Source organism: Sceloporus occidentalis, unplaced genomic scaffold (genome assembly GCF_023333645.1).
Source record: "Sceloporus occidentalis isolate IW3139 unplaced genomic scaffold, rSceOcc1.0.p SCAF_2, whole genome shotgun sequence".
Classification (NCBI taxonomy): Eukaryota; Metazoa; Chordata; class Lepidosauria; order Squamata; family Phrynosomatidae; genus Sceloporus; species Sceloporus occidentalis.
This window is the reverse complement of record NW_028316982.1, coordinates 148,273,816-148,298,059: the sequence shown is the minus strand read 5'-3', so window position 1 is coordinate 148,298,059 and position 24,244 is coordinate 148,273,816. Positions and strand designations below refer to the sequence as shown.

Below are 24,244 nucleotides of genomic sequence, written 5' to 3'. Positions count from 1 at the left end.
CATAAATTGGAAATAACTTGAAGGCACACAACAACAACAACAACAACAACAACAACAACAACAACAAAACTACTGCAAAGCTCCAAGCATCCTAATCTGGTCTTGCTTGCTTTAGATCACTGTTGCAAGGTGCAACTAAAAGCTGTTATTTGACCTTGTCCTGGAAGAAAGTTACCTTTGTATCTGTAAGGATTCACGCCATCAGGTCAAGAAATCTATTTCACAAAAATATGTGAAGATAAGATGGAACTTGGATTTTGGTTTCAGGCACAAGAACACTGACTCACACTATAAATGTGAATATTGTTTATTCAGCATAGAACATAGAAGAGAAACTGAGTGTACCCTGGCTGTTTAAACACCTCTGACATTTTCTTAGCCCCATGCATTATAGTAGTGCCAATATTAAATGCACATTTTCTTCTTTTCAATTTCCTTTCTTTCTTTCTTTCTTTCTTTCTTTCTTTAATATCGGTGGGAGAAAAAAGATCTGTTGAAAATAAAAGTCTAAAGTTATTTTACAAATTATGAGCATGCCTTTTGTTACTAGATGGCATGGAATTAAATGCACTTTGCTATTCTTTGAAAAAATAGGATCCCACTTTGGTGTACAGCTTGATATCCATGAATGGCACAGTGGTCTTGCCTGTGTGATGAAGACCTGATTAGATTGAGGGACATGTGAATCTCTCTCAGATCTGTCCACCTGCCTCTTCTGTACAGCAGGCATGGAAGAATCTTTGGCCCCTGAGGTATGTTAGATGTCAGCTCCTCAAAGCTTCAGCCAGCATGGAAAATGATAACAGCTGGTGGGAATTCTACTTCAGACGTCTGGAAGGACTGTGGTTCCCCAACCCTGTTATAGCACTAATCATGACTTCAGGAGAGATAGAGAAGCAATGTCAAATTTATGTACAAGATAAAATAAGTAGGCTTTTTTGTCTGCAATTGGATTCTTTCAGTAACTCAGAAGCTTCCTGGATCTGTCTAGTATGATCTTAACATAAGTTTTTGCTCGTTATGTTGATAATAGAGTTGGAAGAGACCACAAGGGCCATACAGTCTAACCCACTGTCATGCAGGAATACTCAATGAAAGCACTCCCCGTGGCATGCCTGCCCAGGGTGTTGCCTAGTGTGGGGTGCAGGGCTTCTGGGGCTGGGGTTTCCAGGGCTGGAGCTTCTGGGGGCAGCCAAAAGGGTGCCTCCCCAGCTCACTGCTGCGGCACCATTCTACTCATGAGTAGAAGGGTGGGGTGGGGGTGAACTTGGCCCTCTTAGGAGGAAGCTGCCACACACACCTCTCCCCAGGCCTTCCAAGACCAGCGTGACAGATGCCATGCAGGACTCGGAAGGCCTCAAGAAGATGGGGCTGCCTTCCAAGTCCTGCATGGCAACTGCCACATGGGACTCAGAAGGCTTTGGGGGGGGGGGGTTGGAGTAGCAGAAAACAAGCTTGTTCCTTCTTCCATATGACAAGGCTAGCATGTCACCGCTTAACCTTTTCTTCTCCAGACTAAACGTATTGTTACCTAAATTGCAGAGGGTCCCAAGAAGGCACCCACAAATTTAATTCAATGGGGAAATGAATTTAGCTCAATATAAAGCAGTGAGAGGGCCAGGGATAACACTAGCTAGGATTTTTCAGCTTATGTTTATCAGTTCCAAAAAACTAGAACTCCAGAATACCAAGTACAACTTAGTTTTATTATTTGAAGAGGGGTGTCAACATTCATACAAAGCACTTACACACACACATAATATATACAAGGACTAATATATAAAAAGTAGTAGTGAATAGCAAATTAAAGGACAGCAATGGGCAATGCTTACCAGTTCCAGAAGCCAGGTTTCAATCTGGGGAGTGGATGCAGAGTGGATTGGACTCAGATCACTACCTGGGACTGAGTTTGGCTAGCAATCTGAGACATTTCAGTTGGGATCCGACAGCATGTCTGCCTGACTCCAACTGAGACTAAAATAGGAGTGCCCAGCCTGAGGTATTTATGGGCCAGGTTTGACTTGATGCAATTTGAATTGATTTTCCAGAACTCCCAGAAACAAAAGGAGTATTTTTGGTTGATCGGAGTAACATTGATTTAAGATCAGGACAACCCCAGGGAGTTTCGGATAGGATAGGATGTGGGAAAATACCATGTGAGCTAGCAAACAGATAGAGGGAATACAGTGGCTCTTTGTGCTGGCCTGTGGGCAGAGTCATGCCGTAGCATCCACACTCTTGATGTTGCGACCCCACCGCATCATTCCATGACACTACACACCCTTCTAGATGGCACATGGCATCATGGCATGACTCTTGCACAGTGCCCAAACAGCACAGAGCAGAAGGGGCATCATCATGCTGCCCCATCGCGGCTGTGACGCCCCTTCCAAGGAGTGAAAAAGAAGCCCCTTTTCAGGGTTTCTTTTGCTCCCTGTGGAGGCTGTGGCAGGCCATGGCCTCTATCTGGGGCAAACAGGGGCAGCAGCCCACTGCCCATATGTACAGCCCCATAGTGGCTTACTACTTTAGGCTACCAAACTTTTTTGTGATCTTCGAGAGGAAATGCACATGGCAGAGGGTGGAGGTGGGAAGCAGCAATACTGAGAGCCATAAAGTTATATGGGCCCTTTCCAAATGCACTGAAGTCTATGTGACTAGTCATAAATTCACTTTAAGGTCACCTGACCTTTCCAGCTTCATGCTCTTTGGCTTCTCTGCAACTGCTATTATAGTAAAATGTAACAAAATATTTGTACCGCCTCCCAAATTTTTGTGATTTTTTTGTCCATTTTAGGTAATTTTCCCCCTGTCTCTAAGCTAATTAAGTTTATGAGGGATGCCTAAATTAAAGTCAGATTATGGGGGACATCTAAATTTCAAATATAAAGTAAAATATGCTTTTGGGATAAGGTTATAGTGCCTTTTAAAGGTGGCATATCTCTTAACCTAATCTGACCCTGGAAGAATAGATATGTTATGATGCTTTCTGTCTTGCCAAGATCTCTCTCATAACTACCAGCAGTTTTGAGTAGTAATGTGAACACATCATAGATCTTGGATAGAACAGGGATGTTAATGCCAACCACAGAAATACTTTCACATTAACTAAATTGGTCTTTTTAAACTGTCAAGTTTAAAGGGCCTATGGAACAGGTTTATGTATTAACAAAGTTAGAGGACAGACTAAAAGAAAAAAATGACATGCATTCTTTATTTTCTTTTCACTCATTCATCATTTCTGACCTCCACTGCCATGACATCCTATTCCCAGAATCCTGTTTATAGTGGATCTTTTTGATGCTTGAATGGTTAGTTCACCCTTTCTGGCCCTTAGTTGTTTTATGGTCATATTAAAATTGCTCGAATAAACATAAAATATGGAACTTCCTCAGGTCTAACAGATTAAGATCATTCACACAGTTTCCCCAATAATTAAACTGGATAATAAAAATAATTCCACATTATCCCATCCATTAGTGTAGAAAACATTTGCTGGAAACTTATATGGCCTGTTACATTGCATGACTTTATGTATCCCTAGCTATGTCACAGGGTTGGTAAGAAACCCTTTTACTGAATTGTGAAGCTGCCTAATGGGACTCTGGCAAGAGGTGTATGATGCACATTGGTGCTCAGTGTACATCAGTGTGTGACATCCATCAGTGCTGCACTGCACACCAATGGACATCATGTTCATTGTGCAACAATGTACATTGGGTATTTCTCTGGCTCTGACTATGTAGCAATCTAACAACAGCCCTCTATCACATATGGTTGCAACTGTAAAGTTCTAATTCTGCAGACATAAGTCCACTTTTGAGAACCAGTGTTGTGTTGTGGTTTGAGCATTGGATGATGACACTGGAGACCTGGGTTCAAATCACAGCTCAGCCATGTAAGCCCACTGGGTGACCTTGGGCAATTCACACACTCTCAGCCTCAAAGGATGGCAACAGCAAACACCCACTGAACAAATCTTGCTAAGAAAACCCCATGATAGGGTTGCCTTAGGGTTGCCAAAAATCAGAAATGGCTTGAAGACACACAACAGCAACAAGTCCACTTACAAAGACATAAGAACCCAACAAGATTCCTGTGATCTCCCTGGTGAGCTCAACACCCAGAGTCTGAGACTTGTAGTTCTAGCTTTGGTCTCAGTTTACAGAAGGCTACCATACTATATATGTGATAACAATCTTCTCCTCTTATTCCGGAAAGAAAGAAAGAAATTTGTCCATAGCTGACTTTTGTTAGAATTTCAGAATATCAGAAGCCTTTCGTGTGCAAAACATCCCTGCGATGCAATTTTGAGAACTTGTGAAGCTATCAATAGCTCTAACATCTTGCAACCCCTTGCTGAGAACTGAGGTCTTAACGTTTTATAAGGAACTAAGGCTTTGGTTAACCTTGGCTCTGGCAGACCTCATTAAAATAGTACGCTGTCAGTTTCAAGCTTTAAAATATCAGACCTGTCAGTTTTATATTCAGTAGGAACAGTCTGCAATTTTATTTGGGCAGTAGTAGTTTGTGTGTAGTTGAGTTGCCTGGAGCAAAGGGGAGAGTTAAATATTGGCCAATACTGCCATCTAGGGGATAAGATGGTTCTGAACCTTTTAACTAGGAGGGTGGACATGACAACTCTAAAAGCAACATATTTGATTCAGCACCATAAAATGGAGGGGAACATGATTGCTTTTCAAGAAAATAGTATTAAAAGCAATCAATATCTCTCAGACTAATTGAAAGAAAGAAGCTGGTAGCATGAGCTTTCATAGATTTGAGCCTACTTCCTCAGATGCATATAGTTTCTTTCTGGTACCCTTTGCATACTGATTTTCCAGACTAACACAACTATGTGTTTTAACAGTGCAACACTAGTTCCTCTCATTGAGTTTGCATGATGGATAGGATAGGATCACTTTTTTTCTGTCCAGAGGTCTTTCTACCTACAGGTTGTGCATTCTGCATCATTTGTTACCTACAAGTTCAAGACTGCAGCACAGGATTTGGGACATGTTCTGGGGATATATTGATTTCATATGTTTGTATGCCTGCTTTATTTTGAACCTTACCAGTTATGGCTCTGTGAGTCCACTTTAACTGCCATGGTTAAAACCTGGGATTTGCAGTTGGAGGGTGGTGGTGGAGGTATTGGACTCAGACAGAGAGTTCTAATGCCTCACCAAACTAAAACAACAACAACAAAACAGGATCCCATAGTATCCAGCCATGGCAGTTAAAGTGGAATCATAGTGTCATGAGATTTTCTTTGGAAGGTCCATTAAGAGGAGATTTGGCATTGCCTTTTCTAAGGATGAGAGAAAGTGACTTGCCCAAGGCCACCCAATGGGTTTCCATTGATTTGAACTCTGGTGTCCCAGAATCCTAGTGCAGTGTTTAATCCACTGCATCATGTTGGCACAGTCATGTGAATTGAGCAAACTGTATAAAACATCCCACAGTATCATGAAGCTACATATTTCACAGGGAGGTCAATAGTTATGGATAAGAAACCCTCAAGGGAGGTTTGTTCATTTCTACTGATCCATTTCAGATATCCTGAGCAAACCCAAAGTCTGAAATGGCTACCTGAGGTAGATGGTGTGTGTGTGTGTGTGTGTGTGTGTGTGTGTGTGTGTGTGTGTGTGTGTGTGTAAACACTATTGCTGTTGTTATTTTTGTTATAATTCCATATCGTCCACCAGGAAATAAATATAAAACAAGCGGGACAAGCATAGCCAAAGGAGGCAAGTGACTAACCCCTCCTGAGGAATATATTTCAATCACAGAAAAATCTTTGGTTGAGAATGGAAGACAGTCCTCATAGAAAAGTGGTCTGGCTTAATACATAAAGTAGTGTGCAGGATGGGTCAAAATCACTTATTGTAGTTTTGCATCCCAGATCTTCAGAATGGAATGATGAAAACTAATGTCTTACTAATAATATTTTTATATTACCTTTATGGTGCCGCAGGTTGTAGGCTCCATGTTCATATTTTATTTTATTATTTTAAGATTTCCAATTTTTATACTGGTAATATTGGATAGTGGGTGGAGTATAAAGATTATATTGGATCCAGATCAAATTCCACAGGAAACCAAGTCAGTCAAATGCAATTGATTACAGTGGCTATTCTTTCTATCTGGATCTAACTTGCGGTAAATAAATGAATGTAAAAATTCAAACCATGTGCTGTTTTTATCATGTTAGCCCTATCAACCATGTTCCAGGAGACACAAACCAGTTTTCCCTTTAAGCTATCATTTGCCCCTCCAGATGTTTTCAGACAGCTCTTCCCAATATCTGAACCCAGCATAGCCAGTGGTGAAGAATGCTAGGAGTTGCAGTCTAAAAGCATCTTAAGAGTCATATGAGTACCACTCTTGTTTGGGTCCCTTCAGTGATTTTTGCTAGTTTGCACTCCTGTCAAACACCAGAAAAGACCAAATTTTCTTTCTCAAAAGGTTTCAAGCAGGGAACAAAGATATACATTAATTTATGATAGTTCTTGAGCTCAAAAACTGCTTACATCTGGATTCCATAAGATAAGTAATCTTCAAATAGTGGTTTAAATGCTGTTCTTGAGAAAAGTAAGAAAATAGTGATGGCAAAAGTTCAGTAGGGTATGCTAACAGCCGACTTCTCATGCTTCCCTCTGCATGTATCCAGTTAATAAATGTGGGGACAAGGAAAGGAATCTCAATTGTTTGCCATGTGCTAGATGCCAAGTTGAAAGGGTGCTCAGTTGAATTCAGGGACTTGGTGTTTGTTGAGTGTTTTACTTGCTATGTATTAGGTTGGGGCAAAGTTGTAATTGTCTTTGACTGATCCTTCCCTTCCCCACAGGTTTTACTAATCATTTTGCCCTCTAGATGTTGTGGGACATAATGTTCAGTATTACAAAAATTAACTTCTGTCAATCACCATCAAAGTATGGTTTCTTTTTCAGTTTCTAGTTTGGGGTCATTTGTTCTAGAACTAGATTTTGTTTTGAGATGACATGGCCAAGCCTTAAAAATACTGTAAATATTGTATGCAGCTAAGGTTATAAGCAGAAAATAAGCAATGGCCTCCAGATCAGATGGGGAATGCTTGGCCTCCAGAAAATCCCCATCATCCTTCAGCTGTAGCTATGCTGAGCTGATCCTGTCATTAGTCCCAACTGAAATATATCTAGTGAATAAATTGTTGAATGATGAGTCAACATTTATGTACATCCCATAGATTCAGTGGGTCTAAGCTAGCTGAGATTGCTGATGGGAATTGCAGTCCAACATCTAGAAGGCCACATATTCCCAACCTTTTCAATAGATAGGACACTATTGATCCTAGGGGAGCACTACAATAATACATACAAGGGATGTGTTATCTAGCACTGGTCAGACTACCTAATTATGAGTACACACATACAACTCAATCATTGAAGATTGGTAAATGTAGTTTCTCACACTTTCCACACACTGGTGGAACATTGGAAGGGAGCAGGAGACGATATCTAATATGTAAGCACCTTTAAATGCCAAGGAACATGTCTAAAGTCAGTAAAGTAGACTGATACTGCACACAGCCATATGAAGACTATCAAAATAGGCTGATACTGCACACAGCACCCACCTCCTAAAGGCATTTGACCCAGCTGTATCTTCACAACCCTATAGGTTTTGTTAAAACTGGCTGGACCTCAACCAGTTATTAGCCCTGTTAGCTGATCGTTCTGTACTATCTATAGAACACTACAGATGTTATTTTTTAAAAGCACATAATACTTCAGATGTTTCCAATATTTTCAGATGTTTCTGTCCCCCACAATATGATTTCCCACAGTGTGTGAGTCCTGCAGAGCTAATACAGAACAAAAGCCTAGTTTCCTCAGAGCTGAGGATAAAAGCAACAGAGAAAATACTGTCACCACTAAAAGGCTGCCTTAAAATTGAATGAAACCAAAGGTGTGTTTCATTCTTTTTCTTTGATTGTAAAGAATAAAAGTTTAGTGAATCTATTCAAAGCTATTTATTAAGACCTGCCTCCAAACTCTAATTCCATTATACTTTATATGAAGTGAGCTACATCATACAGTTAAATGAAATTTTGGCTATGAATAAGGGTATAAGAATTCTGGGAGTCTCGGGCTGTTCTTGCTTATGACGGGAACTCAGCATGTTGCACATGTTTATTCCATAGATGGAGAGAGAGAGAAAGACATGTTTGTAGTGCAAATGTAAAAACTGGTCATATGATTTGCTATTTCTTTCTCACAATTTTCTTCTGGATTAACAAGTACAAATTTGCATACCTAATAAGGAAGAGTCATTTAAATTTTGTGTGAAGATGCTCTTAAAGCAGTCATGGTAGAGTGTCAGTGAGAGGAATAAACCAGCTTCCACGTTTGGGATATCACAGCCAATGAGGATGCATGAGACCCATCCCCTTTCACTCTAGTGACTTCACTAGCCATGTAGTTCATCTCTCTGCCACCCCTAAATTTAATGGGAACTACATTCAGTTAAAATGGCATGTGTCTGCAAGCTCAACTGGTTGGCACAGCACTTTCCTTTACAGTAAGTTGTGGCTTGCCAGTGTTGACCCACCAACACTGGGTCATTGACATGTGGTGGGGCTCTGATTTCATTGGATATTTGGCATACCACTTTTTCCAGTTAATAAAGAAATTCAGCTTGAGCTCCAGAATTGTCACTGTGAACAAGAACAATATTTGCCACTTTTAAATCAAATATTATTCCTATATTTTTTAACCAGGTCATTGACATTAAAGAAAAACTGAAGCTTTCAAAAAAGTTCTGGTCAACATTACCATACACCATCTGCAAAGAAGAAAGAGTGACCGCTGCCCTGTCAAATGAAGAGGACTGCTGGAATGGGCATACCAAAGCTAAGTAAGGGGTAGAAACGTAACAATTGATATTTGCATATGAAACCTCCATGAAATACTGCACTGTTCAGCAGCTCTCATTTTCTGAAACCATGCTTTGAAACACAATGCTGTCTGTTCATGAAGGATGGTGCTCATCTAAGGACAACTCAAAGACACTGGCCTCCAAGAATTGGGAAGAATGTAGAGAATTGCTATTGTTGATTCCAAAGAAGTCATGCTTTGAAAAGTACAATTGAAAAATACTGCTTAGAGAATCCATTCTTCTAGAAGGACTTTTGTCTTGTTACTGTTTAACCAATCGGCAGCTTAAAGAAAGAAATCAGAACCAAGCTTCTCAGTCTCAAGGCCTGTTTCCATGTAATTTGAGGTAATGAGGAGTCCTCTGATGCTAAGTATGAGCAAATTTGCATAAAAACAAGTTATCTTTCAAATAACTTGGCCTGCAAACTGTTCAGAGCAGTGCTACTCAAAGTGGTGGACCATACATAAGTATTGGTCCACAGGCCAAGAACTGCTAAGTATTCAGAGGAGAAGAAATGATTGTAGCCAATGGACATAAATATGGCACCAGTCCCTGACTCATTAGGGAACATATTGCTGGTCCTCTGCATCAAATGGCTTACGAAGCCCTGGTTCAAGCCCTTTGACTTGTGCCCAGAATTGTTCTGTTAACTAGCATGAGTCTGTGCTTTTTCCAAGGGACAAGTCCGAGGATTCCTTGTTGTCATGCATGACCTTTTGAAGTCATATAAAACTGTTCTGTATTCGAAAATAGACATGCCTCTGGAATCCTCTTTGATGATGTTCTCTCCTCCACCTTGTAGTTGAAGGCCCAGTCCTAACTCAAGTCATAATAAAGGTAGCTGCCTGACAGCATTCTCAAGGAATCAGTGTGTCAAGATCACATGGCATCATTCTAATCCCTCCATTCCCAGCAACAGCCACTGCTAATTAAGAAGAGGCCAAGCAGAGTTAATTCTAGGCCACCAATTAGCAAATCACACACAGAAGGATTGCTCTTTGGAGCCCTTCTTTTTTGAAAAGCAGCCAGTAATGCCTTATTATCCTCTGTGTCATTTGATCAGGTCATCTCTGAACAAGGTGTTGGGAGAAGCAGGTGTCAGAGAAATTGTTTCATGCAGATGGAACACTAATGAACAAACGAAAATGAGATCATAGCTATTCAGAACCTTGTGGCCTCTTAGAAAATGCTCAGCCGTTCTGCCTCTATCACTATTTGTACACAGAAAAGACCTTTGTACTTAAAAAAAACCTCTTATTATTTTTCAAGGGATGTAAATATTAAACTATTTTGTCTTTGCGTGAGATAATGGATACTTTTTGCAGTTTTCTCTTACTGTGGAAGAAAGGATTTCTGTACAGTTCTTTCCTGGTATTCTGAAGTGTTTCAAGAATTTCTTCTCTGGAGTAATACATGTGGACTTATTTTAATTTTTTTGCTGGGGGAAATAAAAAACTGTGTGCGTTTTATGCAATCCCACCCGCCACACACAATTTCATGGCAAAAAAAATCCCATGTGTATTTCCATACAAAATAATTTCCCAAAATACTTTTGGGTGTGTGAATGCTGGGGAAAAACTGTGCAGTATTCTTGCCTCTGTATTATTCACACTACAGTCAGCCCTCCACATTCACTAGGGTTAGGGGCACAGGACCCTTGCAAAAGAGGAAAAACTGAGAATAACTCTAAGCCCCCCCAAACTCAAGTTTAGCACATACAAAAAGTACTATCCTTAGATTCAACTCACCATGGATCTCTTTGAGGTGACAGGGTTCCTTCACAAGACAGAAATGTCCAGCAATTTTTAGTAGGGACTTACAAGCCTTGCCATACATTTGCAGTCTCTCAGTCCTGCAATGCTTGCAGTCCCTATTAAAAATGGCATTTGGGAGGCAGCAGAGGAGGCAGTTCTGAGACAGTTCCCCAGATCTCAAGCCAGTGCTTTTCTATTCACCTGCCATCTCCCCTTGTCAACAACAAACCACTAGAAATTCCACTCTTGAACTCAGATCTTCTATATAAGAGATGGACAACTTAAGAAGGTAGCGAGGCTACACTGCCATACAGATTCCACTCCACTGGAGGACAAATGCACCCCACCACTGCTGCCATTCCATGAAATTTCAGCTGCAAGATAGCACCCCAAGAAACCCCACTTTTAAAGAGGTGCTACCATTTTAAAACAAGGTTACTGGGGAAAACCTGCCTTGCTTTGAAGCTAATTAGTATGTTTAGATTACTTCCAGTAGCACTAACTGGTGTCTAAAGAAGAAAGTGTGCATCTTGTTTTAAAAAATAAGCACTAATTCAAATGTAACTTTTTCACTTTGCTAGTCAGTTCCCAGCATGGCCATAAAACCCTTTGGGTGATCTTGGGCAAGTCACACACTCTCAGCCTCAGGGGAAGGCAATGGAAAACCTCTGAACAAATCTTGCCAAGAAAACCCTGCGATGGGTTTGCATTAGTGTCACCAAGTCTGAGACTACTTGAAAGTACACAACAACAAGTCAAGTTTCATGACACTACAGGAGAATTAAAGGAAAAGATATCCTTTTGCCACCACCATGCTGTGAAATTTTTGCCAAATGTGGTGACTGCTATAGGGACTTGGGTAGCTAGAAGCACACTGCAAAAATAACCATAGGACTATATATACCCCAATATTCTATTCCTGTTCTACATGGAGAGGCTATGCTGTATTCCATAACCTCAGAAGTGAAATCTTTCTCCCTTTCCACTCCCCTGGCTTCTCAATGTTTTCTTTTCATGATAAGCCAGCCTAACCATTAGGGAGAGTGAAGCAACTGCTTTTGCTGGCAGGTATTGGAAGCTGTGGTGGTTATTTGTGATTCCTTTGAATCCCTTGGCTTAATTTTGCTTTTAGCAGTCAGGACTGGGTGTGCTCCTTGTCATACCCTGAAATGGGCCTTAAACTAGACTGCTGCCTTAACTGCAGTTGAAGGTCGTGTTTCAGTTTCTGCTGCTAGTCCCGCCATCTTCTGTATATATAGTAGGACCAGATGCCTACCGTTAGATAACATCTCAAACAGCAGACAATGGGCAGTCATTCCCCCTGCTTCTATCTTGGAAGATAGAGTTGTGAGCCTGTCCTCATTCCTTAAACTAGCTTGCTGCCCTCAGGTAGAAGAGGTTATCCAATTGCCATTACTGCCAGTTTATTTGACTCTGTACATGAGATATGAGGCTGGTGCCATTTTGTCCCTTTTTGATTTTGTTTTCTCTGGTAGCAATATATCTTGGACCAATCATATTCCAGGGAGGGAAAGACAGAGACTAAGAAATGGAGACAGAGAGAAATCTGGGTCCCTTTCATGCTACACAGTTATAATGGTAGGATTCCACTTACCTGCTATGGGAACATTAAGGAATCCTGGGGTTTGGAGCTTAGGGAGGGTTACTTAAGACTGTCAGCTCTAGTGCCTCACCAAACTATAGACCCCAGGATTCAATAAGATGCAGCCACAACAAAGTGGAATCCTAGGCTTCATCTGCACTGCAGAAAAAATGCAGCATGGTGCTCAGAGTTAGGGAATTCTTAGATTGGTTGTTTTGTGGGATATTTAGCCTTCTCTATGAGAGACCTCTGGTGCCACAATGAACTAAAAATCCAGGCTTCCATAAGATGGAGCCATGACAGTTAAAGCAACATCAGACTGCATTAATTCTGTACTGTAGAAGCATCCCTAGTACTATAACTATAATGTGAAAAGGGCCCAGCTCTTGATGCTTCCTAGAATCTCTTCTCTGTCACCTCTAACTGCTGTGGGAGTTTCTGTAACAGGGCTCTTTGTGTCACTCAAGAATATCAGAAATCCTAGGGCAGGTGAGAAAAGATTACACTAAAGCCTGTCTCCATGAAATTGCTTCTCTAGAGGTATGAATGGATGCTTGCAAGATTAAAAACCCCAGCACTGGCTTCTTGGTATTTCTGATGTTGGTTTTATGCCATGACAAGGTGCTGCACTGAAGCTGCTTCCAAACCAGAAAGATGACATGAGAATATCAATCTCCTCCATATCCAAATATATGTTGAGATTGTGAAGCAAAATAAGGAGCTTAAGCACTGTCAAGTTTTGTTGTTGGTTTAACATTACTAGTAGCATGATAGCAATATCAGTAGTAACACTGCCACAATGCAGGAAAGCAGCCTAGATTATTTACAGTTCAGGTCTTTTAATTTGCACATTGGTGTATGCTAACTCCCTGCCATGTGTTTTCATGAGTGAAGGGCTAAATGGAAGGATTAGGCATGTGGACACTGTCTGCCAAGTTTGATGTTTTGACACTGAGCAGGCAGAGAGAAGAGGGCTGTCAAAGCTATACATCAGAAAGAGCAACCATTTGTTAACTACTTCTGTATGAAACTCCCAATGCCGTTTTAAGCCTTTGGTTGAAAAACCTGGATATTGATGTTTTCAAATGGTGGGTAATTACAGTAATTTCTGACAACTGCAGTCAAAGATTCATCTGATTATATGGCTTTTGACTGAAAAACTACTCCTCAAGTTAGAATCAAGTTGTTTGTGAACTTTCCACTTTGAGGAAGTCCTCTTTGAATTGACTTGTCCATCAAAGAGCTTTTGCAGGCCCATCTGCCAAAGGGCACATTGCAAAGGATGCTGGGTTCTGCTTTATGGAACTGTTCAGCCATTTCTGAAACTATTAAGTTTCTAAGCCACAATATATCTTGAACTATGTGTAGTCTAAAATGGGGCCAGGTGGAAACTAGATCAGGAACTGCTGGTAGATCTCTGCATGTTTTGTAGCAGATCTGTGAGAGTTTCCAGCTCCCAATTCTTTAATCACAACAGTGAAAAAAGCTCCCCACATTGCAACAAGATTAGGTTGCTCAAATAAAGAAAAATTATTGCTGGAACAGGAATAGATTTTTGTGTGAAAGCACACGTCTCTGGTGCTGAATTTTCACCATCCTAATATTTAAGCTTTCTGAAATATCAAGATGCCTGGAGCACTCTTTACCCCAAAAGGCGATCACACCAAGTCTGTTTTACTTAAAGAAGTGAGAAGACTTATATTTATTATAACAAATACCTTGTGGTATGTAAGACACTAAAAATCCTAATTCTGTCTAAGGCAGATGAGAGAAGGAGCCATGCTTAGAACTAAAATCCGGCAGGTGGTACCACACTTTCTCTTCTTCAGGGCAAAAATAAAGAAAGAGTCTTAGGAGAAGGAGGAAGTAATATTAGCAGCTCTTATTTATCAGTGTCGAGTTTAAAAGAAGGTCATCCTCAGCCCCAAAGGATGGCAATGGCAACCCGCCACTGAGGAAACTTGCCAAGAAAACGTTCACTTTAGGGTCACCATAAGTCAAATATGACTTGGAAGCACACAACAACAAATAGACCAGAAAGAACAAATAAGGTTAGGAAATTTGAGGAGGTGTGTGTGTGTCTGTCAGTTTAGTTCCCTGCCATGCAAACACATATATCTTCAGTGCAAGATGAGTTGCACCCTTGCCAGCACCAAAAGAATACAGAGGTTTAACATTAGCTATGAAGCATATTATATGGATAAAACAAACGAATTGCCTCCAGTAAAATTCCCCCATGAAATTTTCCTTCTATTCCCAAATTTCAAGCATTACAATAACTTAAAATTCCAACTGAGCATTAGAAATATAGTTGAGGCATCAAAGAAAAGGGCCAAAGAAAGCTACCAAGAGAATGTGCATACTGTAAATATGAATTCTGGGTGTGAACAAGTTTAAGGGTCTCACTCAGTGCATTGCTAGAAATCTGGGCTTTTGTTATTATTGTTGCATGTCTTCAAATCGTTTCCAACTTACGGGGACCCTAAGGCAAACTTATCATGGAGTTTTCTTGGCAAGATTGGTTCAGAAGGGGGTTTCTTTTGCCTTCCTGTGTGGTTGAAAGTGACTTGTGCAAGGTCATCCTGTGGGTTTCCAGGGCCAAATGGGGAGTCAAACCTTGGTCTCCAGAGTCATAAGATTTTCATACCAGCACTTACCGGGGGGAAGTGCTGGTAAAACACTGGTAAAATGTCAGGGAAGATTGCGTGTCTGAAAACCAGACATGCTTCTCAAACAGCAGGGAATTTCCCCTCACCTCTAGCATCCTTGAAACATTTGCAGAGCTGCAATTTCCTATGAACAGAAACTTTGCATTCATAGGAAATTGCTGCTTCGCAAAGGATTCAAGGATGCTAGAGGCAAGGAGATGATTCTGTGCCATTTGAAAAGCATGTCAAGCTTTGAGACATGCAATCTTCCCTGATGTTTTACCAGTTTTTTTTACCAGCGCTTACCCCACAGTAAGCACTGGTATGAAAAGGTCCAGTGCTGAAATCACTTCACCAGCCTAACTAAAGGAAGATTTAATGTGGAGGCAGAATTCTAATGGGCATGGATAGGCCTTAATTTGCCCCTCATATTTACACCCCCTAGGTCATGACTATATAGAGGTCTCCTCTTCCTCAATGTAGCTACTCTATGTCTGTCTTCAGCAACTATTATGCAGCTAACTGCAGTTGATAGATCCTGTGTTTCTAGAGGGAAAGAACATTTTAAAAATTGTCCACTCTTGCTCTAGAAACCAAAGTTTGGAAACATTAGGAGAGTTTTTTAATTATTACATTACCTAGATTCTCTTAGCCAACATAGCTACAGGTCTTTCATGTTTGTCTAGAATACATCCAATATTTCCCAGCAGCTGGGACATTGCCAGGAATTGCCATCCAAAAAAATAATATTTCCAAATTCCTGACAAAGTCATCCCATTGAGTCCAACAAAAGCATTAGGCTGAATACAATACATAGCTCTTTCTTTACAATATTCATGCTGAAGAGGCTAAGAATGAGTTTATTTTTGATTTAGGAGCACTGAGATATGGATGCAAGTGGGCCTGTCACATTCTAACTGTGCTTCTTAAGTGACATTTTGCACACATGGAATTATTAATTTCTCTTGCCAAAGTTTAATAATATTAGCTTGTGTTTACATTAAATCCTGTCTTAACAGTAAATGGTACCTTCCCTAAATCATAGCTGTGTTAATATAAAAATCATGTTTGCTCCTCCTTCCCCACCTCCCAAATCTGCATAAAGCACAGTATGTTTCTGTGCAGAACCTGATGACTGGATTGTATAAAAAAGTACTGTATTTTGTAAAGAAAAAAAAGTATAAACCGGCACAATAATATATAAACTGGTACATTTAATTATAATTTCTCAGTAAATCTCAAAATGTGGGTTATGGTTTACTGATCAGTTTAGAGTGACCTTTCTGAAACACAGGGTGCTTATTAATGTGTGTTTTAAAAGCAAGCAAACAATACCAAATCTTTAAACTGAGCCAAAAGACTGAGAGATTATGTTAAAATGTTTACAGCAAATGATGGATGCATACTGCTTGGATTAATAGAACCTTCCAGCTTATGTCAGGGAATAATGATATATCTTAAGGATGATGCATCTTAATTCTTTGTTCTGACACACAGATATCTACCAGAGATCATGAATGATGGCCTTACCAACCAGATCAACAATCCTGAGGTGGATGTAGACATCACCAGGCCTGACACCTACATTAGGCAACAAATCATGGCCCTGAGAGTCATGACAAACAAACTCAAGAATGCTTATAATGGAAATGATGTGAACTTTCAGGACACAAGTAAGACATTACTATGCTTTGCTGCAATATTGCTTTCTGGCTCATGAAACTTCTGTTGTACAACAGTGTTAGTTGGTGAGACATGGGTAAATCCATCAGTTCCACTTTCTCTCACATTTGACTGTTTTAAACTTCCGAGTTTTTTCTATCTACAATACAAAGAAACTTGTGGATTTTGGTAGGTTCTTCAAAAAATGAAGGGAAACAAATACTCCCACATTTGTTCTAGCTAAATTCAATAGATGTACCTATTCCCAGCACAGAGAGGGGCATATTGTAGCTTTCTGCCACTGTGGGAGTTAAAAGCTGAAGAAGTGGGGAAAGAGATGAATCAGGCCATCTGATTTTTCCCTCTCAGAAAATAAAGATGTGTCAGACAACCCTAATTCAATTGAATATAAAAAGATTCGGATCTAGTTTTTCCCCTCACTCAAACCTTTCACCCTAGACTCCTGCCACACTGCAAAATTAATGCAATTCGACACTGTTATAACTACCATGGCTCTATCCTGTTGAATCCTAGGATTTGTAATTTGTTGTGGCACCAGAGTTCTCTGACAAAAAAGGCTAAATATCTCACAAAACTACAAATTCCAGAATTCCATAGCATTAAATTATGGCAGTTCAAATGGTGTCAAACTGCATTATATCTACATTGTAGATGCAGCATCAAGTTCTTTCCATCTCCAAACTTAGTGAATTTTAGGCAGTTTTTCTCCATTGAATGCTTTTACATTTAAAACTAAATTCTCATCCATACAGTTGAAACAAATGGCTGCAATGCAGGAATCTTTTATCTGTTGGACAGAAACTCTGTCATTCAAGTTCAGTTTTATATGTTATAAATATGCATAAAATATAGATATGTTTGTTATTTGTCCAGTTATTTCAGTTTCCACCTTTCTCTCAACATGAAACCCAAGGTGGCTCACTACATACTTTAAAACAAAGTACAACTTTAAAAAGCAATTATTATAATTTTTAAAAGTTCTTAAAATTAAATAAACAATTTAAAACAGCAGTAGTTTAAAACATTAGTTTAAAAGCATATCAGCTATATAATAAATAGGTATAAATACTGGTACTTGTTGTTGTTAATTGCCATCAAGATGACTTCTTAGAGTGATCCTATAAATGAGAGATCTGCTGGAGTTCCAGTCATCATCAGTCCTGTTCAGGTCTCGCAGGCTCAGGACCATGGCTTACTTGATTGAGTCCCTCCATCTGTAATGTAGTCCTCAACTTTTCATCCCGGATTTCACCTTACCAAGCATTAGTGAATCATGTCTTGTCGTGATATGTCCAAAGTACTACAGTCTCAGATTAGTCATCTTGGCTTTGAGACAAAGTTGGGCTTGAATGATCTTGGTCCCATTTATTTGTCATTTTTGGCAGTTCGTGGTATCTTCCTATCAGCTTTGTCCACTGTCCAGCCTTCACAGCCATACAGAGAAACTGGAAATATGATAGCATGGATGATCCTGACTATGGTATTCAATGATATATCTTCACACTTGAGGAGCTTGTGTAATTCCTTCATAGCTGCCCTTCCAAGTACTAGGCCTTATCTGCATGGGCCAGGGTACTCCTGGGGCAGCCCGGAGTAGCCTGGTCCTACAACTGCCCCCATTACATGGCCTTCCATTTTGGTGTTGCAGCCATTATCTTCATGGGCATTTTGTTGAGCCACCCAGCACATCCACTGCCACTGTGGATCATTTGCCTGAGAATGAGGCATATAACTTTGATCACATGGCTGACATCAGATTGAGTGACACAAAGCAGTGATGGACATTCTGGGTGGCTCAGTGGATGCCTGTACAGAGAGCTACCAGGGCAGAGAGCCACAAGAGCAGAGGGCTCTGGATCTTCCCAGAAGATCCAGAGTAACAGGTATGGTTTTTTAAACCATTTTAAGGGTGGCATACCCTCATTCCGGTGGGGAACGTGGCAGATGTCATCCAGACTGCTCACGTTAGAGCGAGGGTTGGGGACACCTCATCTGAACAGGACAACGCCAGAGCAGGATGGGTGGGTGATAGGCCTTTTGACCTATTCAGGCAAGGTCCCATGCTTGGGCTCAGTCATTAATCAGAATGGAGACTGCAGTCAAGAAATCAGAAGACCAAGGCCATCTAGACAGGGCCCTAGTCTTCTTCTGATTTCTTGACTACAGTCTCCATTCTGATTAATGACTGAGCCCAAGCACGGGAAATCTTCATTTTCTACTTGAAAGTTATGTAAATCATCTGTAGTTGTTATTTTTTTTAATGTTCAGTTGTAATTTCACCTTTGCACTTCCTTCCTTGACTTTCTTCGATAGTTGTTTCAAGTCTTTGCTATTTTCTGCTAGTAGTATGGTGTTTTCTGTACGTTTTCATTTCTCCTTTCTCCAAATTATTATTATTATTATTATTATTATTATTATTATTATTAAACTTTATTTCTAGAACGCCAAATCTAATACATCTTTACATATGATCAGTGTACATGTTAAACAGACAGAATAATAAAACGTAGCCTTGTTTGACATCTTTGCCAATTGGAAAACATTCTGTTTCTCCATATTCTGTCCTGACAGTCGCTTCTTGTCCTGAGTGCAAGTTGCACATCAGTACAATCAAATGCTGTAGCACATCCATTTCCTTAAGAGCAAGCCCTAATTTCCCATGGTCTATACAATCAAATACTTTGCATAATCTGTAAAGCACAAGATGGTTTTCCTCTGAAATTCTTTGGTGCACTCCATTATCTAGTGTATGTTTGCAATATGGTCCCTGGTGCCTCTTCCTTTTCTGAACTCAGCTTGGCCATCTGGTATTTCTCACTCCATATATGATGAAAGTCTTTTACAACAATTACAGTAAACCTTCTGTGACCACTGATTCAACCATCCACAGCTTATTCAAGGTTTATACAGTTGGCCCTTCTTATACACGGATTTTTTATACACTGATTCAAACATACACGGTTTGAAAAAGTTCAAAAAAGTATAAATTTCAAATATCAAACCTTGACACCATTTTGCTGTGGCATTATATTTAATGGGACTTGAGCATACACAGATTTTGTTATACACGGGGGATCTTGGAACCAAACCGCAGGGTATAACAAGGGTCCACTGTAATCCCAAAAAAGTTAACCTTGATTTTGTCATTTTATATAAGGGACACCATTTTAATATTCCATTGTATATGGTTGAATTTGAGCACCTACAGATTTTGGTATCCATGGAGGGTGGTCCTGGAATGAAACCCCAGCAGATACCAAGGGCCCACTATATATGCTATAATTTTGAACATCACTTTGCTTGCATAGGATATGAAAGCAATGGTCCAGTATTCCCTAGCATCCCTTTTCTTGGACAATGAAATGTATATCAAGTGTTTCCAATCTGTGAGCTGTTGTTTTGTTTTCCATATTTATCAACAGATTTTAGTTAGAACTTGAGCAGATTCTGCCTCTGTAGACTGAAGCAGCTATATTGGTATGCCATCTGTTCTTGATTATTTATTTCTCCCAAGTGTTCTGAGTGCAGTTTCCTCTTCACTTTCAAAAACTGTATGTTCATCTTCAAATGGTTTTTCCTTAAATTAATCTATCATCTTTTCATCTCTTTCATATAGTTCTTCTGGATGTATTCTTTCCATTGTCTTTTTATTTCTTCTTGATTATATAGGATGTTCCCCTCCTGGTTGTATAGTATATTCACTTGTGGCTTAAATTTACCTTTAAGTTCTTGGAATTTCTGGAAGAGATCTCATGTTCTTCCTTTTTGTTTTCTTCTTCTATTTCTCTGCATTGATTATTATAGTAGTTCTCTTTCTCCCTGCAGATAAGTCACTGAACAGTTGCATTCAAGGTGGTAATTAATATTTATATGTAATTTACTATTTAGATATTTGTTTGAAGTTTATATTTAAATGCATTGAAGGTATCAGACCCCATCTGATCTTGAAAACTAAGCAGGGTGAAGCCTAGTGCATGTTTGGAAGAGAGATCACCAGGGAATGCCAGGTGCTGAAGCCTACATTTAGAGGAAGGCAAAGGCAACCATCTCTGAGTATTCCTTGCCTAAGAAGAAAAATGTTAAATTTATGGGATCATCCTAAGTCAACAGGTGACTTGAGGTGACACTCTCTCAACTTCAGGGGATGGCAATGGCAAAGACCCTCTGAAGGAACATGCCAAGAAAATCCTATGATAGGTTCACCTTAGGGGTTCCATAAGTAAAAAATGACTTGGAAACACAACAACAACAACAACAAATACACACACACATCATATGCAAAATAAACAAATAACCACCAATGCAATACAATAGAAACAAAAAAACACATCTCATTATAAATACAACCATTATAAAACTAAACTCCCACCCTCCAAGCCAAATACATAATGACAATGTTTAAAAAAAATACATGGTGCAGTTAAATAAAAAATACATGGGAAATTAAAAAATAAATAGAGAGAGAGAGAGAGTGGAGGGTTTAACTCTTCCCTACCTTTGCACTGATTCCAATCTAAATCAGGGCCATGTACGTTTATTCTAAAGTAGAGGGGGGGGGGAGTATGGAACAAGCTGCATTTTAACATGATGTGTATTTGGACCCTGAGAGTGTCCCAAGGCTGTTTCACGTTCCAGTAACTGAACAATGACACCCATGTTTTTTCATGTTTCAGAACCTAGAAAGTGTGCACTTCCAGAAACAGATAGATATAATAATAATAATAATAATAATAATAAGATTTATTTGTATACCGCTTTTCTAAAATGAATTAATCAAAGCGGTTTACAACAGTTCGCAAATAATAACATAATACAGCATATCTCAAAAACATCATAACATCATAACATCAATGGCAATACATCTCAATACAAAGGCAACAATATAATTCTCAGTGCATATCACAAAACAGCCAATATTACATAACAACAGTAACAGCAATAACAATATCCAAACAGCAGTTAGCCCTCCAACCCCCAGAGTTACCACAAAAACAAAAGACTCCAGATTGCCCAGATGGTATCAGGGCACAAGCCACAGTTCTTCTGGCCGCACTAGCAGCAGCGGCAGTGGGGACGCCCCAAACAGGCGCAGGCAAGTCCTCTGGCCTCTCTCCCCGATGGCGTGGGGGGTGTGGAGGCGTCCTCCGTTGGGGCCGGCGAGCCGGGATTTTATAGAGGCTGCTGCCACCGGCCTCCTCCCGGTGGAGGGAAACGCCCCAAACAGGCGCAGGCGAGTCCTCTGGCCTCTCTCCCCGATGGCGTGGGGGGTGTGGAGGCGTCCTCCGTCGGGGCCGGCGAGCCGGGATTTTATAGAGGCCGCTGCCACCGGCCTCCTCCCGGTGGAGGGAAATGCCCCAAACAGGCGCAGGCGAGTCCTCTGGCCTCTCTCCCCGATGGCGTGGGGGGTGTGGAGGCGTCCTCCGTTGGGGCCGGCGAGCCGGGATTTTATAGAGGCCGCTGCCACCGGCCTCCTCCCGGTGGAGGGAAGGAGGATATGATTTTTAAAGTATTTATTTTTCTTGTACTTGCTTATTCCCACCCACCCCACACTTCCTAACCATGTTTCTTTTCCACAGGCGATGAGACCAGTGGCTCAGGAAGTGGTAGTGGTTGCACCGATGACATTTGTCCAACAGAATTTGAATTCATCACCACAGAAGCCCCCCTTGTTGACTCAGACAGAAGGGAAGTGGACTCTTCGGCATGTCATCCCAGCCAATCAGGGCTCACATGGTTCATCATCTGCCTGGTCCTCCTACTGCAAAGACAGTGCAGATAATCCTGGCTCTAATCAGTGATGACTGTCTTTTAGCTATTGATAATATAATAATAACAACACAGCCAACTTTCTCCTTTTCTTATGCTCTTGGACAAGGGACCATATCACAAACACTTAACAGTTTTCTACAAGAGAAGAGTGGTGCGGCAACCTGCTCCCCTTTGTGTTTTCCCAAAGAGTACCAGGTGTCAGAATGGACAGTTTCCTCTTTGTTTCAGATAGCTGTGAAGACAATGTCCCCTCCTCAGAGACCTTTTTTTCTCACATTTTTATTACAGGAGACTTTTCAGAGCTTAATTTGCTTTTATGCTGCAGGAAAAGAAGGTCAGGGAGGGAAAGGGTTAGAGCACGAGATTTTATTTTCCAGGGGGAAGGGAAGAGAAACCAAGACCATAAATGTGTTTCAAAATCAAGCAAAGCCCATAGCCCAACAACAAAAAGAACATCAAAAAGTGAAGCTCAAAAGAGAGGTGATACCTCTTTGTGGGGATGTATCTGTATTACACATCAGGTTACCCAATGATGTTTACCACTGGAAGAAAGTTTCTGAGTTTGTTTTTTGTTTTGTTAATGTGACACAAAACAACTGGTTCACATCCAACCCTATCATTAGGCAGAATGAGGGGAAAGCCTTAGGCAGAAAATGTATGAAATGGGCAGCCCCTGAACCCCTCTTCCTGAACTCCGAAGGCATGCCACACTACTGGAAGACAAAGCTGCAACCCCTAAACTAGCCTGCTACCATCAGTTGTAAAGCAAGATACCATCCGTTCATCAGCACTGAAGTAAAATTAAACTGCCAGTCCAGTTTGCTTCAGTATGTGGAATTGAGGGAGGAGACCATCTTGTTCATGGCCTCAGGCAGAAAAAAAAACCAGCCTGAACAAGGATATGTTTTGTACTCTATTGGCCATAGACAAGCTTTGGCAATAGGTCTTGGGGGGGGGGGGGGGGGGCAGACAAGCTCTAGTAACAGAATAGCTTCACCCCTCTTCAAAAACCCACATTGTTTACCCCAGTTCATATCTGAATTCTCTCTGGTCTCATTGGTTTAATATTTATTCATAGTATGTAAATCACAAAGGAGTCCACCAGGTTACACATCATCACTGTAGTAATGAGTTGACAATCCCTTAAAATGTTTTAACGCAAAGGTTTGGACATGGAGGGGGATCTCTTGCAATATAATCTCTTTTCTTTAGCTGCAGGTTTGGGGGCAACTGTGTTCCTTACCAAAGCAAAATGGCAGTTTTCAAAGGAAGTGATAACAGTAATTGGATCAGTACGTTAAGTTTTGCATAGAAATGGCATCCTTCGTATCTATTAGTTTCTGTATCAGAAGGAAACTCTGTCGCTAAAACATTGACACAAATATCTATCTATATATAGTACTGACATGCAAAATTTCTTTCACTTTTTTAGTCTTAGTATGACCATCTATTTTTATATATATGAAAATATATATATCTATAAACCACAGATTTTAATTTCTTAATTACAAGCTCAGGGTTGACACGTCGTTGTAGGGGGGAAAGTTTTGTCAACCAGCTTTTCTTTTGGTTGTGCTGCTTAAGAAAAAGGCATCCTTTCATGACTGGCAGGTGCTAGTATCAAAGAAAAGAACTTTTTTTTTCATTTTCAGATGCCCATTGCTTTCTGGATTTGCTAAGGGGCAGCGTGAACCCTTTTTCATGTCTGTACTTTTGTGTAAGCAGGTGGGTGCAACACAGACATGGAAATACAGGGAGCAGTGTGACTTTGTAGGAACAGATTGTACTCTGGGATACTTTCTTCAAAGGTCAGGTTAACTGCCTATATGGTTATGATACTTTCAGTAAGAAAATATGGTCAGAAACCT

At 40.4% G+C, this 24,244-nt stretch overlaps 1 protein-coding gene across 1 annotated transcript in view; it reads left to right on the top strand.

Annotated features, from left to right (window-relative positions):
* Nucleotides 1-23,815, top strand: part of GPC6 (glypican 6) — a 917,335-nt gene extending 893,520 nt beyond the window's left edge. The window contains exons 8-10 of the mRNA XM_089508392.1: nt 8,762-8,898; nt 16,422-16,597; nt 22,184-23,815. Coding sequence (XP_089364518.1) covers nt 8,762-8,898; nt 16,422-16,597; nt 22,184-22,386 — 516 coding nt within the window. The 3' untranslated portion in view covers nt 22,387-23,815. The remainder of the gene's footprint in view (nt 1-8,761; nt 8,899-16,421; nt 16,598-22,183) is intronic.
* Nucleotides 23,816-24,244: the final 429 nt, after the last annotated feature.